The sequence below is a fragment of the Capra hircus genome, chromosome 4 (genome assembly GCF_001704415.2).
Source record: "Capra hircus breed San Clemente chromosome 4, ASM170441v1, whole genome shotgun sequence".
NCBI classification, from domain to species: domain Eukaryota; kingdom Metazoa; phylum Chordata; class Mammalia; order Artiodactyla; family Bovidae; genus Capra; species Capra hircus.
Window position 1 is genome coordinate 107,157,690 of NC_030811.1, and position 18,734 is coordinate 107,176,423.

Consider the following 18,734-nt stretch of genomic DNA (forward strand, 5'->3'; position numbering starts at 1 on the left):
AAATGTGGATGTGGTAAACATTTCACATTCCTAAAGCTAGAAATAGTTTAGATAGAAGCGGACTCTGTAAACAAAGCACCCCCCCACCCCCATTTTGGTAACATTTAGAGAGTTACAGCTCAGAGTCCACAGGAAATTGAAGTAAAGGCAGGATAATTAATTGTCCTTAAAAGAGCTATTTGAATATAATGTAGTTTTCAAAAATCTACAACATATACTACTTTTCTTAAGAAACCATGAGTTGGTGTTTCCCTTTCATTAGGTAACTAAAGTATAAGCAAAATAAATTCTATATAGATAGGCGATACGTATCTACTTTTGATTATTGCTTTTCCTTAGGTGCCAACAGAGCTTTATTTAGGGCATAGATTGCACCCTCTTAATGAAATAGGATTTATTTAATGTTAAATGGCAGTACAGCTAAGATAGACTGAAAGATGCTTCCTTATGAAGCAATGGAATAATTCATGGCTCTTTTTGAGAACAAAAAGTGGTCAGTGAAGCAGTGATGGTAAAGATCCATCAAGCTTTGTTGAAAATTGTTTCCAGATTGTGTAATTGCAAATTAAACACTTCCATCTAGCACGGAAAGTCACCTAGGAATCTGAGCCCTGTCTGCTGTTTTCTAATCAAAGGTCTCTGCCCCACTGCATTTGACAGAGTGAGACGTCCCTTCAGTACCCGTGGGGACAGATGCTCAAGTCCCGTATATAAAATGGTGTAGAATAATGAATACAGTTGGTCCTCTGTATGCACAGGCTTCACATTCAGCTGTATATTCCATCCAGATTCCTGGATGTTGTATATGTGTTCTCATTCGAAGCGTGTATGTAAAGGAGTTATTGGAGCTACTGTTCATAAAATCAGAAAGGAAGTAATGAAATACGTTCTCGATTCAGTTCAGTTCAGTTGCTCAGTCCTGTCCGACTCTGCGACCCCGTGGATACTGCAGCATGCCAGGCTTCCCCGTCCACCAGTAGCTCCCAGAGCTTGTGCAAACTCATGTCCGTCGAGTCGATGATGCCATCCAGCCATCTCATCCTCTGTCATCCCCTTCTCCTCCTGCCTTCAGTCTTTACCAGCATCAGGTTCTCTTCTAACAGGTCAGTTCTTTGCATCATGTAGCTGAAGTATTAGAGCTTCAGCATCAGTCCTTCCAGTGAATATTCAGGACTGATTTCCTTTAGGATTGACTGGTTGGATCTCCTTGCAGTCCAAGGGACCTTCAAGAGTTTTCTCCAACACCACAGTTCAAAAACATCAATTCTTGACCTCTCAGCTTTATGCTCCAACTCTCACATCCACACATGACCACTGGAAAAACTGTAGCTTTGACTGTACAGACCTTTGTCAGCAAAGTAATGTCTCTGCTTTTGAATATGCTGTCTAGGTTGGTCATAGCTTTCCTTCCAAGGAGCAAGCGTCTTTTAATTTCATGGTTGCAGTCACCATCTGCAGTGATTTTAGAGCCCAAGAAAATAAAGTCTGTCACTGTTTCAATTGTTTCCCATTTGTATGCCATGAAGTGACGGGACTGGATGCCATGATCTTTGTTTTCTGAATGTTGAGTTTTAAGCCAGCTTATCACTCTCCTCTTTCACTTTTATCAAGAGGCTCTTTAGTTCCTCTTTACTTTCTGTCATAAGAGTGGTGTCATCTGCATATTTGAGGTTATTAACATTTCTCCCTGCAATCTTGATTCCAGCTTGTGCTTCATCCAGCCCAGCATTTCACATGATGTACTCTGCATATTAGTTAAATAAGCAGGGTGACACTATACAGCCTTGACATACTCCTTTCCCAATTTTGAGCCAGTCCAGTTCTAGCTGTTGCTTCTTGACCTGCATACAGGTTTCTCAGGAGGCAGGGAAGGTGGTCTGCTATTCCTGTCTCTTTAAGAATTTTCCACAGTTTGTTGTGATGCACACAGTCAAAGGCTTTGGTGTAGTCGATAAAGCAGAAATAGATGTTTTTCTGGAACTCTCTTGCTTTTTTGATCTAACAGGTGTTGGCAATTTGATTTCTGGTTCCTCTGCCTTTTCTAAATCCAGCTTGAACATCTGGAAGTTCACAGTTCATGTACTGTTGAAGCCTAGCTTAGAGAGTTTTGAGCATTACTTTGCTAGCATGTGAGATGAGTCAGTTGTGCAGTAGTCTGAGCATTCTTTGGCATTGCCTTTCTTTGGGGTTGAAGTGAAAACTGACCTTTTCCAATCCTGTGACCATTGCTGAGTTTTCCAAATTTGCTGGCATATTGAGTGCAGCACTTTCACAGCATCATCTTTCAGGATTTGAAAGAGCTCAACTGGAATTCCATCACCTCCACTAACTTTGTTCGTAGTGATGCTTCCTAAGACCCACTTGACTTCACATTCTAGGATATCTGGCTCTAGGTGAGTGATCACACCATCGTGATTATCTGGGTCATGAAGATCTTTTTTGTACAGTTCTTCCGTGTATTCTTGCCACCTCTTCTTAATATCTTCTGCTTCTGTTAGGTCCATACCATTTCTGTCCTTTATTGCGCCTACTTTTGTATGAAATGCCCCTTGGTATGTCTTCTTTTGTTGAAGAGACCTCTAGACTTGATTATTCTGCTAGTTATCTCAAAGGGATATTGTTTGGTCTTTTAAAGTAAAATACAAGCTTGTTTCAAAACAAAATCAAATAATTCATAAATTTCTGTGAGAAAGTTAAAATTTCCTCTTTACTCCTTACCATTCTATTTTGTCTTCAAAAGATTACCACTGCATATATTTTTATAAATAATTTAAATTTTTATTTATTTCTCTCCGCTCGCTCTCTCTCCTATCACAAATTGTACACACACACACACACATATCAATGTTATATCTGTTTTTTAACAAAAACAAAATCCATCTGAGCACAGTGTATCTTAATGCTCTTTTCTCATTTAATAACTGTATACAGGTTTTTTTTGTTTTTTTTTTTTTAAGCAGTCTCTTACTGATGAGTACTTGTTTCTAGTTTGGGAACATTACAAGCAATGACAGAGTGAATATCCCTGCAGATATTGTGATATACTTTTGTGAATAAATACAATGAATCCCTAGCAATGAAATTGTTAGGTCAAGGGGCATGTGCAGTTGTTAGCATTAGTAGATTTTGTCAAATCCCATCAGTTTATCACTTTTATCTTAGCAATATACAAATACGTCAGAGTAATTTCTCAAGATAGCAGTATATAAAAGAACCTGCTCTTATGAGTTCTTAGCCCCACATAAGGAAAACAAGTGTTTAGTCATGACTTGGAGAACATCGTGCCATGCTAATTTTCTAATATCAGGGGATGTTTATATGGCTTTACAACCACCAAAGCAGTAATTCATCCATCCATCTCTTTCACCTGAAGCTCTGTGAAAGCCTCCTTGTGGGTTTCTCTGTTTCTTGACTCCCTCAAGTCCATAGTCCCCACAGAAGCCAGAGTGATCTAAATTTAAAATATAAGTCAGATTAACTCATTCTGACTGTGTGCCTGGCACTGGTCTAGTCGTTTAGAATGTCTCTAGGAAAAGCCAAGTCCCCGCTGACACTCATGTGGGTAAAAGAAGTCAGCCATTCAGAAGACTGTATGACATCAAGTGAGACTGAGAACCTTGAAGAAACAGGAGGCAGGATGAAGGGCTGGAAAAGGGCCGACTCCAGATGAAAGTTGGGTGGGGGGGTGGGCATGCTTGTAATAGGGCTTCCCTAGTTCAGATGGGAAAGAATCTGCCTGCAATGCAGGAGACCCAGGTCCAGTCCCTGGGTCGGAAGATCTCCTGGAGAAGGAAATGGCTACCCACTCCAGTATTCTTGCCTGGAGAATTCCATGGACAGAGGAGCCTGGTGGATCCCAGTCCATGGGATCGCAGTTCAGTTCAGTTCAGTCGCTCAGTCTGTCCGACTCTTTGTGACCCCATGAACCGCATCATGCCAGGCCTCCCTGTCCATCACCAACTCCCGGAGTTCACCCAAACTCATGTCCATTGAGTTGGTGATGCCATCCAACCATCTCATCCTCTGTTGTCCCCTTCTCCTCCTGCCCTCAATCTTTCCCAGCCTCAGGGTCTTTTCAAATGAGTCAGCTCTTCGCATGAGGTGGCCAGAGTACTGGAGTTTCAGCTTCAGCGTCAGGCCTTCCAATGAACACCCAGGACTGATCTCCGTTAGGATGGACTGGTTGGATCTCCTTGCAGTCCAAGGGACTCTCAAGAGTCTTCTCCAACACCACAGTTCAAAAGCATCAATTCTTCGGGGCTCAGCTTTCTTTATGTTCCAACCCTCACATCCATACTTGACTCGGACATAATAGAGTGGTCAGAAAGGCATCTCTAAGCTGATGATATTTGAGAAGCAACCAGAGGCAAGAGGAGGCTAGTGTGCCCGACAGAAACCACGTCTCTGGTGGAAACCTGTCCAGCAGCGTCTGTGCTGCTGCATGTAGACCCCAGCCCCGGCCCCTTCCCTGCCGGCCCTTCCTCTCCGCCCTGCGCCCCGGCCACCCCACCCCCTCCAACCGCCTACCCTGCTCACTGCACTGGCCGCCTTTCCTCTTCAGATCCTTCAGGCTCATCCCTTCATTTTCAGTGGCCTGAAGGCCCTTCCCCTCACATCTTGGCTCCTCAGATACCTGCTTGGAAGGACACCCGGTCCCTGGCTGTCACATCCCCTCATCCGGGTCTCTAAGTGGCCCATCGCCGCCTGACCCTCCCCTCTTGTCTCTCCTCCTCCAAAGTGAACTGGGATAGAAGAGACCTCACTTGCTCACTGCTGCGTCCTTGTGACAGCCTCTGGCGCAAGAGTAGACATTTGATCGGTATTCGTCGAGCAAATGAATGGTAAGCAAAAGCCAGGTGTTGCCAAGTTATATAGCAAGGATATGAAAGCACAGAAAGAGGATAAGTTGGCAAGTAATGACCAAAGACAACTAGGATACTGGGGCAGCTGAAGGTGAAGGAAATAGCAGATTAGGTGAGAGAGCGCTTTCCCGAGCTCTGAGGCCTCCGTTTATTTATCCACAAGCTCTGCCCTGCGCACTGGGAATATGGGAGTGAATGCTAGTGCATACTTTTAAAATGATTTATTCATTTGGGTTTGCTCGCATCTTCGTTGGGTTGCAGACTTCGTTTGCTTGCATCTGCATGGGCTTTCCTCCAGCTGCGGCAAGTGGCGTCCCCCTTCCAGCTGCGGTGTGTGGGCTTCTCCTGTGGCAGGGCGTGGGCTCTAGGCACACAGGCCTCAGTAGTTACGACCCACAGGCTCCGTAGTTGGCGGAGCACGAGCTCAGTTGCTCTGTGGCTTGTGGGATCTTCCTGGACCAGGGATCGAACCCGAGGCTCCAGCATTGGCAGGTGGATTCTTTACCATTCAGCCACCAGGGCATCCCTAATGCAGGGTTTAGTAAGTAGTTTACCATCTTGTGGGAGCAGTCAGACAAGTAACGAGATCGTTGAACTACAACATGTGCAGTTGAGAAGGGCTGTCAGAGGGTCAGCCGTGCCCCGTTCTAACAGGGATGGAGCTGACGCATAGCAAGAAAGCCAGGAAGGCTTCCAGAGGGGAGACGGCATTGAAAGATGAGGCGTAGTTAGCCAGGGAGAAGGAGAGACAAGTGGCATGATCGGGTTTGTGTTTGAGGAGGGGTCATTCAGCATCAGTGTGGAGAGTGCCGTGTTCAAGAACAAGAGGAAGGCTGGGGATGGCAGGGAGGAGGGATGACCGTGGCCTAAACTAGGGAGCGATGGTGTGTGTGTGGGGGGGGGCGGTGGATGGGTGTGTTTTTGAGGGGAGGTGATCTGTTTAAAAGGTATGTGAGAGTTAGACTTACTGAGTCTTGAAAAGTAATGAAACAAGAAAAGTATAGGAAGATTAAAAGCCAGATTTCTGGCTTGAGCACTTGGGTGGCTGATGATACTGTGAATTTTGTAATTTCATAATATTTGACAAGCTGCAAGAGACCTTAAAAAAACCTTTTGTTTGGTGTTACCTTTTTAACTGAGGAATCAAAGCACAGAAATCTCAGGAGAATCTGCTAGGTGATTGGCAGGTGGAGGCACGGCTAGGACCGAGACTTCTCCTGACCCCCTTTCTGGTGGTGGTCTTACTCCACCCGCTGAATGTAGGGCTTGAGCCTTGTCAGAGGACGGGGGCTTGAGATGTTCTTTAGGGGTCATGTGCGTGCAAGAGGCTATGAGAGTGGGTAAGACACCCAAACTGATGGGACACCAATTATGGAACTCGACAACGGCCCTCATTTGGGTGCAGGGATAAGTAAGTGTGGGGCAGAGGGTAGTAGAAACAGCTGTCCAGTGGAGAACTGGGAGGAACAGGTGGGAGCCCCAGGAGTGACGAGCTGGAAGTGGAGGAGAAAGAGGTGAGTGCTTTTCAAGTCCTGCAGAGACCAGGGGACTGAAGTCCAAGAAAAGGCCTGTGAACTGAAAGATGGAAGTCACTGGTTATCTTTCAGAAATCAATTTAAGGAGACTGGCAGAGGTAGAAATCTGGAGGAGAAAATATTCACAGATTCAAACCACTCAGCCTAAAGATTTTACTGTGCAAAAAACAAAAGGGAAAGCATACAGCAACTGGAAGAAAAAATGGAGCCGAGCAGTAATGTTAGCAGGGAGAAGAGGTTGGGAGATTTATTGTTGTTGTTTTTTTAATTTTGTTGGGAGAACCATGCCTGTCTGTAGACAGAAGAGTCACTGACGATGGAAGGATTTGAAAAATCTGAAAATATAGCAGGGTCAAATACGGTGCTAGGACTTTCAGGAGGGGCAGAAGCAGGGTCCAGTCTTAGGTGTATATGTGTGTGAGTGAGTGTGTTAATGTGTACACACAGGCTCTTTAGGGCCAATGCTCACTCTGAGCTAGGCCTCTAACTTAGCGCTTTATACAGTTTACATCATTTAATCCCTAGTACAGCCTATGATGGGCTCCCCTGACGGCCCAGACAGTAAAGAATCCACCTACAAGGCAGGAGACCCGGGCTTGATTCCTGGGTCGGGAACATCTTCTGGACAAGGAAATGGTAACCCACTCCAGTATTCTTGCCTGGAGAATTCCATGGACAGAGGAGCCCGGCAGGCTATGGTCTAGGGGGTCGCAGAGTTGGACATGACTGAGCGACTAACAATTACTTACAGTCTATGATGCAGATAGTTGTTTTGTTTTTAAGCAGTTCCAAGTTACAGTTGAGGAAAGGAACGCGTGATGGGTTTAGGTAATTTTTCTAAGGTCCTATACCTTATAAGGAAGTGGGAGGCTGGGTTTCAGACTCAGTGCAATCTCTCTGTGGAACGCAAGGTATCACACAGAGATATCAAGGTGGGTAAGAGAAAGCCTGTGCCTGATAGATAATGCAAGGAAGTCTAAAGACAAGGTTCCGTGCTGTGCACAGATATGGAGCAGTGCACAGGTCTGGTGTCATTGTTGACACTTGCTTGCTAAGGAAATGGAAATGAAAAGAACTGCTGCTGCTGCTAAGTCGCTTCAGTCGTGTCCGGCTCTGTGTGACCCCAGAGACGGCAGGCCACCAGTCTCCCCCGTCCCTGGGATGAGAAGTCACTAAATGCCATGAATTGTGTGATAGTTTAGGCTAGGGTAGTTAAAGGGTCATGTTTTTCCTAGTGGCTTTTAATACCAAATGCTTTTTTAAAACATTAGATAGAATGACTCAATTTTGCTTTGTTTTGTTGTTTAGAATAAGCATGTTATCTTTGATCTTCTATCAGCTCTTTAAATTATAGAAATTAAAATTATCCATTGTGAGGCAGTTCTGTTTCCTTAACTCTTGCATTGACCAACGTAGCAATGTGCAGTCTGCCTGCCTTGCAGAGAGACACATAATCTGACAGCCAAGTGGCTAGCCAAATGATAGTATTAGAAAATAACTTTATGCCTTCCTGACAACTTTGTCATTAACATCTGCCATAAAATGAACATTTGGGACATTTTGTCTTATTAAAAGGCAAAATTTTAGAAATTAAGGAGTATCAAGTACATCAAGAGGCCAGGTTTTGTATCTAATGTGGTGTGAACTTGTGTCTAATATTCAAAATGATGTAATACTGTCCATATTGTGCTTAGAAGTTTGCATTAAAAGAAAATAAACTGGAAGAAAATATTTTTTAAATCTCTCTGTTCCTACATTTCAGATGCATTATCTGTAAAAAGGGGATATTACTAGTATCTACACTTATAACAGCAAATAAAGGGAGCTCCTGTGAAAAATATTTTTTATTAAATGATGCCTAAAGGAACTGAATGTGCTGAACAGAACTAGAAATGGTTGGGTTTTTTATCATTCTTCCATTCATTGACCAAATATTAATTGAGGGCTGACCTTCTATGAGGTGTGCTGAGTTATGTAGATGAGGGTGGCCTCATTGCCTTCAGAGTGATGAGTGTTAAGGGAGGTGAGAAAATAATTCCAGTGCCGTAAAGTTCTTTCAAAAGTTAATGTTAACAGGTAGTATAGTTTTTAAAAGAAGAAAGTTCATCTATAAAAAGATATGTAATAACAGAACATTAATCTCCTAGCCTCATGCTATGGGTAACCTATCTTTCTAGAGGCAAACATTTTTATCAAGTTAGTATTTTTATTTTGTTGTTTCTTTGTTTTTGTTTTTTGCGAAGTGCCTGCAGGATTAGTTTCAACAAAACACTTTTTTAATTTTAGCTTAACTTTTGGGCTATAATTTGCTGTCCTTTATATTTAGAAATACTGAAAACGATGCTACCAAGCCACTGTTCGTAGAGGGCTCTGAATATATTTTCCAGAACTGATAGGTATATTTCTTATAATTTGTTCTTTCATTTCTAATTTTGACCATGATCTGCATTTAAAAGATGGCTAACTTGAGAGATATGCACTGAATATACAATAAAGCAGATATGTCTCATGACAGCCAGAGTCCTATGTGGGGTATGATCAGTGTAGCAAATGTCTTTAAATTTACTTGATAGAATTAGGTCTTTTGCCAAATAAAAGATTTGCTCTTAGCCTGGTAAATGTAGAACTCTCGCTGTGATTCATGTAGAAACCATATAGGAGTCGCACTCCAGCTGCCAGCTTTTTAAAGAATATGTCAACTATTTCTATCTTCCTCTTTGACAGGACAGTGTGCTTTTCATTGATAATAGTAATTATCTTTATAGCATCACTTTTTTAATTGAAGATGCTTGTACTAGGCACTTTATATTAATCATTGGATTTAAATTAAATCTTATGTCAGTACAAATGTTCCTCCGTGGTTTTGGAGAGGAACTTGAGGTGCAGAGGTTTTAAGAACTTTGCCCAACATACTGTAGTTAAGTGGCAGAGTAATGATCTGAGCCCAGGTTTCTGACTCTGCAGCCTGTACTCTTGCTCTTGCAGTATCCTGGCCATTGATGTGGGGCTGGCAGAATTCAGATATAGATCCACATTGGAGATGATATATTTTTACTATTTCTTTGAATGCAGTCTACCTCTTCTCATCCTCTTTGAGAAGAGTTGCACATAGATGTGCGTGTGTGTGTGTGTGTATATATATAACTGAATCACTTTGATGTACACCTAAAATTAATGCAGTATTGTAAATCAAGTGTAGTTGAGTAAAAAAAGCTTTTTTTTAATGCTCTCTTATACTATCTAGACAGCAAGGAAAATTGCTTTGTTTCTGAGTGGAGGGAGAGAAAAGGGGGTGGGGAAAACCCTTCCCTAAGCATCAGGAATGCCAACCTTGTCTCACATGAGTTTACAGACTGCATTTATGTTTCTTGAGTGATATGAAAGCTCTTAAGATACAGGAATTTATTTTTAAATAATCTTGAATTGGTAGTGCCTCTAGCTACCTGAGAGAAGAACACAAGTTTTCTCAAGATGAACCCACCTTCAGCCCAAATGTTAAACAATTTTCATAGATAGTTCCAAGGAAAATGAGCAGCTCTTAAACCTCTCAAATCACACAAGGAAACAAGACACTTTAAAAAGAGGGCAAACACAACCTGACAGCATTTTAAACCTTCAAAGATTTAAAATTTCAAAATTATTGTAACTATAAAGTGAATGTTTTTTAATGTAGAAGTGAAAATATTTATGATGATTGAAATTTAAAATTCAACATTTCAAAATTCTGCCTTTAACAGCCAATTAAACACAGCTGAAGAGAGAATTAGTGAACTAGAAGATAGGAGAATTATTCGGAATAGAGAGATAGAGTGGTACACAGGAAATTGTGAGCTGGTTTCATGGGTATAAACAAAAACCAGGAGGAAATGATGGCTGAAAATTCTCTGCAACTATTGGAAGCTATCAATCTAGACACTCAAGAAGTACAGCAAATCCCAATCTGAATAAATTAATCCAGACTAGACATATCAGAGTGAAACTGCTAAACACTGAAGCTGAAGAGAAGCTGAAGGGTGGCTAGAGAGGGAAGCAGATTATCTTTAAAGGGGAACAGTTGAACTGTTGGCTAACTTAGAAGCAGGAACAGAGGAAGCTGGAGGTCATTTGAATGACATCATCAGTGTGTACAGGAAAAAAAAGCCTTTCAACCTAGAATTCTATGGCCTATGAAAATGTCTTCCAGGAACAGGGTAAAATAAAGATATTTTTTAGACTAGCAAAACTCCGAAAACGTATCATTGGCAGAACCTTCCCAAAGGAAATTCTAGAATGCACTTCAGGTAAGATGAAAGTGATTCCAGATGATAGTTTGGAGATGGAACAAGGGATGAAGAGCAAAGAAAGTGGTAAATATTTACTCTAAATAACTTTGCCTGAATTTAAATGTAATATCTATATATAATGGTAATTATAATGCTTAATGTAATTTGAGCTAGAATTAAATACATAACAATAAGATGGAGTTGCTTATAATTTAAATAGTCTAATGTGCAAGTATCGTATAAGAGGAAGGTGAAGATTACAGACAGAGTATTTATATTAAATTTTTCAGGATCTAAACCCTGAGACTAGAAACAAAGTATGCAACTTGTAAATGAGTAGCATGGAAAAGTTGGGGGCAAGGAAGGCATGAAAAGAAAGAAAAATTGAAAACATGGGACATAGTTTACAGATTAGCTTTGTGAAGAAAACAAAACTTGTTTGAGACTAAAATCCCATGTAGTGAAGCTCTCCATCCCATCTGAATGATGAGCATCATTGATGGCAAAGCAACATTCAATGGTAGAAGACTAGAGAATTACACCTCGTGCAGGTGTGGCATTTCCTACCCAAATCCCTCAAGTTGTCAAGGTGCTTTTGTTAGAACTGCAATGAAATTAAAGAGACACCAATATCCTAAAAGTCCCTGGACTAAAGAAAGCAAAGAATAAGCATTGAGAAGGCAATGGCACCCCACTCCAGTACTCTTGCCTGGAAAATCCCATGGACGGAGGACCCTGGTGGGCTGCAGTCCATGGGGTCGCGAACAGTCGGACACGACTGAGCGACTTCACTTTCACTTTTCACTTTCATGCATTGGAGAAGGAAATGGCAACCCACTCCAGGGTTCTTGCCGGGAGAATCCCAGGGACAGGGGAGCCTGGTAGGCTGCCGTCTATGGGGTCACACAGAGTCGGACACGACTGAAGTGACCTAGCAGCATACAAGTTGAAGTTAATTTCAGTGTCACTTACATGGAGTCTCCGCTTGTTGACTGGTTGATTCGGCTTTAACACCAGTGACACAACGTAACGGGCTAGGCACCAGTGGTATTTCTGTTAAGATGCTGAAATGCACCCTTTCCAAATCCTTAACTGTCCCTTGACTGGGTGGGAAAGGTGCTGTCAGGTTAAGTACCCAAGGGTTAACTCGCTTGGGAGAAACCAAGAGGAATGCTCAGGGATCAAGACATGACATGCCGCCCATTGTTTGTCGCTCCGGGATCAAAATATACAATTATACATGCCAAATAAATTCTAAACCTGGAAGGTAGGAAAAGAGGGGTGGCTCTGCCTACAGGTGCCAGAGGCATTAAATAACCTTCCCAGACAAGGTGCACCACTGTTGTGCTGCAGGCGGCAGGGTCCCCCGGTCTGGCGTTTTCCCTCCTGTTAGACAATGTGTATTCACTGCAGGAGTCTCTGTTAAGCCTCCGTCTCCCAGACCTGCTGGCTCCTGGTGCCGGGCCCTGACACAGAGGTGCCTTTGTGAGTGTAATTACCTTCCCCTGTATTAGAAGTAGTCTGTTTGGAGCTCTATTTGTAGGTGCAGCTAGAATAGGCGGGAATTAGCATGTGAAAAGACCTGCCCTGGCCCTGACTTCTTTATCAGCCACCATCCTTCAGGATTCCCCACCCCCCACCCCCTCCCGCCGCCCCTCGGATTATTGGGCAGGTGTGATGCCATCCAAGATGAAGAGCTTTCAAAGGAGAAAGACACTGGAGATAGCAACGTGTATGTGTGTGTCAAATACAAATCCTGTTGTGCTACATCTTTGGACAGTTTCATGCCAGACAGAGCTGGCAGAGTAAACTTGGGTGGATGATTCTGTCAACTTAAGAATTGATTAAAGTTCCCTTGGGCTTTCACCATACTGTCCACATCAGGAAAAGAGAAAAAAAATGAGACGCAAAACAAATAATTCCTTTACCCTGGCTGTGCTGTGGCCAGCGTCTCTAAACCGTCTTAACTGTTCTGTCCATCATGGACTGTTAACACGGGGGTAAGTGAAGTTCCTAGACTTTATTAAATACAATGGTGATCGAGAGACTCTGGATGGATATGGGATTGGAATGGAGCCAGAGTTGATAATTAATCTAGATCTGAGTTTTGATTCTAGTTCATTCATATATAGGTCTCCCCTAAGATGCCTTTTAACTGTTCCTGTGTGTTATTAGTGGGTCTTTTATTAACAAGAAAAAAAACCACACACACATAATTTCCCCTTTTCAGTGAAAGAGTGCTTTAATGGAGAATAAGAAAATTAGATGATTGCATTTTTCATATATTAATTTCCCCCAAGTGATTTTACTGTGTGTACAAAGGAAATTCGGGGCCAGCCAGGGAATGTTTGAGGGCAGGGCTGCCTACAGCAGGGAGATCTGTGGATTTTTCTTATGGGGAGGAACATGTAAAGATTTATTTTGGGTGGTACACCCTTTGTCATTTATTAATTTTTTAATGGCCAAAGTACTTAATTTTGTGTTGCTGACGCAGGTTTTTGGGCAGCGTGGAATGTTTCCCTTTATTATTAAATATAAGGTTGCCTGTTCAGAATGGGTGACGACTTAGTAAAAACTGTACGTGGGGCAAGTAGCATTCGAGTCAGACAGGTTTATGTTTTGATGTAGGATGGGAGAATGGGTGAATCTGGGAAACATTCTCACTGTTGGAACTTGAAAAGCCTCCCTCACGTCCGGCCTCTGTCCGAGGTGTGGGAGCAACAGGTCAGGTGTTGCCTGAGGCAGCCTTACAAATCGGCACCTGCCTTTGTGCCTAGACCTGAAGGAAGTGGTAGAGAAAGGAGACCAGGGAAATTTAATAAGTCTGTGCCTTTTCCCTCAACCCTTTTCAGAGGTAGCTTTCCTCGGGAATTGGGCTTTAACGCCTGGCGTGTGAGAGAGGCGAGGGGCACCTCATGGCTAGGGAGAAGCCGTGGCTGCCAAGAGATGCCCGAGCAGGTGCCAATCTGGGCAGGGTGCAGGTGCCAATCTGGGCAGGGTGCAGGTGCCGGGAGAGGCAGGGACCACAGACCTCCTCGTCCCCACCGGCCCTCACACTTGCCCTGGACTTGATACTTTGCCTGGGACTTTAATAGTTATTTCCTCGTGGATTCCCAAACCCCTGTTCCCCTGCCTGCCCCAAAGCAGGCAACCTTCGGTTGGCCTTTTTGGTAGAAGTGGAGGATTTCGCCTTTAACTTGCCTCCCTGCTCCTCTAGCGCCCGGCCATGTAGCCCCAGGAGATGGTACATCTGTTAAGCCCCAGGGCCCCTTCACAACTCGCTCCGTGGAAAGCAGAGTTTTTAAAAGTTTCCATTTGTGGACAAGACATCCCTGCTTCTATGGAGCAGAGATGGTGGCTGTTCTGCAAAATATCTTTCTCCTTCCACTCTTCTCTTTTCTTCCTTTTTTTTTCTTTTCCAGATAATCAGAAACCTAAAACCTCTTGCAGGGTCTCACCTTGGCTCCAGCACATGTAACTTATTTGACCACATTGTCTGATCCCTGGTAGAAAAAAAGATAACAAATTCCTGACCGTTTTTGCTTTGGTGTTTCACAGTGGAGCTCCACCTTTTCCTTCGATGGGTTTTGTTTGTTCATTGTGTTTTGATCAAGTCATTTTTCTTCTTAGTCATCTGGAGCTGTTTTCAAACATCTCTTAAAGCACACTACACCTCTTGTTAGCCTCTTGTTCTCACAGTGATACATGGCTGATTGCCATGATTTCAGGAAAGCAGAGTTCCTTCTCGGGAAAACCCAGCTGCTGCTTCACTTCGCCTTACTCTTCTGTGTCAGAGTAAGGGATGTTTCTCATTTCAGATCACATATCAGTGTATCCCAAGCCTCTCAGTTGCGGTGTTTTCTATGGGAGTTGGCAAAGCCAAATCCGTGTCACCAGGAATGTGTCTTAGGCCCTAACTGACAGCCAAGGCATTTGTTGTTTGCTGAATTAAATCAGATGTAGTTTCTGGGTCCCGGTTGTTTACACTCTGAAGCAGGCAGCAGTGATCCAGGCAGACAGAAGAGCCGGAAGCGGTCTCAGGATAGCGTCGAGGAGATGTAGACAGTGTGGTGTGCGCAAGCTCAGTCGTGTCTGACTCCACAACCCTATGGACAGGCTTCTCTGTCCATGGGATTCTCCAGGCAAGAAAACTGGAGTAGGTTGCCATTTTCTCCTCCAGGGAATCTTCGTGACCCAAGGATTGAACCCGCGTCCCTTGAGTCTCCTGCATTGGCAGATGGGTTCCTTACCACCTTGCCCCCGGGAAGGCCAGACAGTGTGGAGCCGTGTGGAATCCCCTCCTTGTCTGTTTTCTACTTACTTCGAAAGAGGGGTGTTTGGGTTTAAATGAATGGAGAGGAGGTATGCGAGAGAGCTCCGTGTGCCCAGCCTAACCGTCGTCAGAGAGGATGCAGAGTGATAGGCGTGCCTTGATTGATCAGATGAATGAGGCTTTCGCTGAGAGCAATCAGGCTGCCCAGGAGAGGAACATGGGACAGGGAAGCCACTCGAAAGCTCTGACAAAGGTGAGAATACCGGGTCTAATCCAAGGACGGCCAAGACCACGATGACGGTGGAGTTTTTGAAACAGCATATAGAAACGCAATTTAGGCGTTTTGGCTAAGGCTGTGTTAGACCATATCACCCCCTCACTCGCCCACAGAAAGAAACCCAGAGAGCATGAGTTGCAGGAGAAGAAAAGGCGTAAATGAACCACAGGAACATGATCCCAAATGTGGAATGGTTGTTACTATTACTTTTGCAGGTGGTGCTCCAAAACATACATGGTAGTTGCAGTGTTTATCTCTTGTTGTCGAAAATTAAGGGCAATTTAAACTGTTAATATTGTCCTGTATTGTCTGAGATCAGCACTTAATACTTTATAATCAGAGAGGAAAATATGTTAAAGGGAAAATAGTACCAGCAGTATTACCAGAGCATATAGACTAAAGCTCTGTAGATGCAAAGATTCGTGAGATGAGGTCAGTAGGTAAAAACAAACAGATTACTAGCTGGCTTTGTGTGAGGAGTGACATCGCTCTAAACAGTTACTCCAAAGTGACTTGTTTAGGAAGTCAGTAAAATGGCACTTTGCTTTTTTTACTATACTGAGGGAGTGTCAAACACGAATAAGTTTTAACTGATTTTAATTTGAGATGGTCATTTGGTATCTAATTTGAATGTTTCCTGGACAGACTCTGCTTGTGAGCAAATAGGGAAGAGAACTTAACAGGCAGGTTTGGAGGCAAAATAGGGAAGAGGAAGTGGAAACAGACAAACAAATGAGTAACAGTATTACCCCTACACAGGAACTCCCCGGATTTTAACCTTTAAAAACACAAATCATTAGGAAAGGATTGGATGCTGTATGGATACTGGTCTTATACTGTACTTTTTCCTCTTGAAAAAACTGGGCGAGATGGCAAAAACTCGAGCATCCTACATTTTGGACCCGTCTCTGGCACTGCCTCCAAGGAAGTCCCTTGAGCAAGTCAACAGCAAAGCCCTTAATAAATATGCAGTTGATAGGTTAACTGTCCTGGGCATCATTTTGCACATGTATAAAATGAGGAATTTGGCTGTGGTGAATTCTGTGGTTCTTCTTTTCCGTTAGTCATTTAACAGGTTGGGGTTAACGGACATGTGGGTTGATTGGCCATATGTGATAGAGATATGTCCTTTATTTATTTATTTAGAATATCTGTACTCACAGTGGACAGAGGCAGCTTATTAACACATCCATGGGTGAGGTGGTTGAAGAACAGCCAACATGACAGAATCCAGATTCCAAGCATTTGTTCCAGTTGGAAGGATGGGCCAAACCAGGATGAAGTTTAATAGGATTAAACATAAAGCCCTGCTTATGTTACTTGTTTAGGGCAGTCAATTAAGTTACAGTAGACCTACGTTAATAGCAGTTCCTATGAAAAAGACTAAGGCTTTTATTACCCACAAGCTCAGTGTGAGTCAGGAGTGTAATTCGGGTGTCAGAGCAGGAAAGGCTACGATAACAGATGTGTAGTGTTAAGGAGCTCTGACAGATTGAAGCCTGGCATCAGGCTAATAGCCGAGATCCAACATCACTAGACCTCAATAAATGTCACTGGGCTTGGCTAGATCTGTGGAATCGAATGGATTCATTCCTGTCTTTGAAAACTCTCTCAATTTGGTGAAAATTTTTAGGTATTAGAAATCTGTGAAAGAAATGGTGTTGAAAAGGGGGGCTTCCTTCCCATTTAGCCTACCTAAAACACATTATATGTCTTGCGGTTTTTGGTAGAATTTTATATCATGTTTCTGGGCATGCATCAATTTTCAAGGCCTCCCCATAGCATTATTTTGGCACCAGAAATGATTTGGTGAAGACCTTGCCTTAGCTGCTAATTGTTCTACACAGAGCTCTTAAATGTACAGGAATTATTATAAACATTTTAAGGTTTTAGTACAGGCATTTATCAACGTTTCATAGACCCTGGAGAGTAGGGTAAGTACATGAATAAATTGGGGGATCCATGAACCCCTTGAAAAGGTATATAATTTTTTACATATGTGTAATTTTTCTGGGAAAAAATCCAACATTTTCATGAAAGCCTCAAAAACAATACAAAAAACAACCCCCTTCCCCTGCCACCTCTATAATTTGCCCACTTCCAGGTGTATAACGAAAAGGCATCTTGATTGTTGATGCCTACCTTCTGAGAACAAATCCTCCTTGAAATGTCAGTGACCTGCCGTCAGTTAGGGATTCAAAAGAATGTTGCAGGCAGAGTTCCAAATCACCAAAACCTTACCATTAGAATAAGGAAGAACTCTCCCTTCTTGCTCATACCATGCAATAAAATGCTTTACTTTAAATGACAAAATTCTGACTTATTGCTTGCAGAATCCGGGTTCTATGTACTTTTTTCCATTCCCCTTTCAGCTTGTAAGTACACATTTGGTCTTCTCCAGGAATATTTTGTTCTGAGGGTAGTTCCAGAGAAGCTTGATCTTCTCAGTGGGATATGTGTTTCATGTGGTCTCCCTTCCCTTTGAAACGCACAGGGCGCCAAAGCTTGCTTCCTGCGGGACATCCCTTTCTCGGCCATCTACTTCCCGTGCTACGCTCATGTGAAGGCGGCCCTCGCAGACGAAGACGGGCAGGTTGGCCCTGGAAGCCTGCTCTTGGCTGGCGCCATAGCTGGTGAGTGTCCTCGGAGCCCTGCTCCCACCCATGCCCCTGCGCCGGGGTCTTTGCTTACCTTATTGGTGTGAGATGGCCAGAGATTGCTTTGAAGAGCTCCTGAAAAGAAAGGGAAAGAAATGAATCTTACTTCTGGCAGATCTGGCTGTTAGACAAGCTTAATTCGTTAACTACCTCCCCCGCTACCACCACCAAAAAAAAGTGGGGGGGGGCTCATTAAAGATGGGTGCATTTTGTAACATTGTCAGATTCCAATGCAAGCTCATGTCCTTTTGTAGTTTCACTTACTAGTGTAAGAACAAGAGCTATTCAATCAGACTTTTTTTTTTTTAACTGTTAATGTGAGAAAAAGAAAGTGAAGTCACTCAGTCGTGTCTGACTCTTTGTGACCCCATGGACTGTAGCCCAGTAGGCTCCTCCATCCATGGAATTTTCCAGGCAAGAGTACTGGAGTGGGTTGCTGTTTCCTTCTCCAGGGGATCTTCCGGACCCAGGGATCGAACCCTGGCTCTCCCACACTGCGGGCAGACACTTTACCATCTGAGCCACCAGGGAATCACTTAAATGTTAATACTTGTGCCCTAAAGGTGTCTAACCGAAGTAATACATAAAAGCTCATCCAGGAAATTTAAGCAATAGTTATTCTCATCCAGAGAAAAGAAATGTAGTGGACCTGCAAGCAGCGTGGGTCCGATTCCAGGTAGCTGTGCAAGGTTCTAAGATTGGAGTTTGTGCATGTACTGAATCCCAGCGAGAAGAGACTGGCTTCTCTCTCTAGTGCTACGGTGCAAGTACGAAAGGAAGAAAACAGATGCGGAAGCTGGCTTTTCCACTCCCAATGTAAATCCCTTGAGGAAATTTGGTTATAGCCCCAACAGGAATGACTGTGCTG

General features: G+C 43.3%; 1 protein-coding gene across 2 annotated transcripts in view; it reads left to right on the top strand.

The window, feature by feature from the left end:
- SLC25A13 (solute carrier family 25 member 13) overlaps positions 1 to 18,734 on the top strand; it is a 226,700-nt gene that overhangs the window by 194,668 nt on the left and 13,298 nt on the right. For both annotated transcript variants that reach the window (XM_018047391.1, XM_018047392.1), the window contains exon 15: positions 17,704 to 17,842. In XM_018047391.1, coding sequence (XP_017902880.1) covers positions 17,704 to 17,842 — 139 coding nt within the window. The remainder of the gene's footprint in view (positions 1 to 17,703; positions 17,843 to 18,734) is intronic.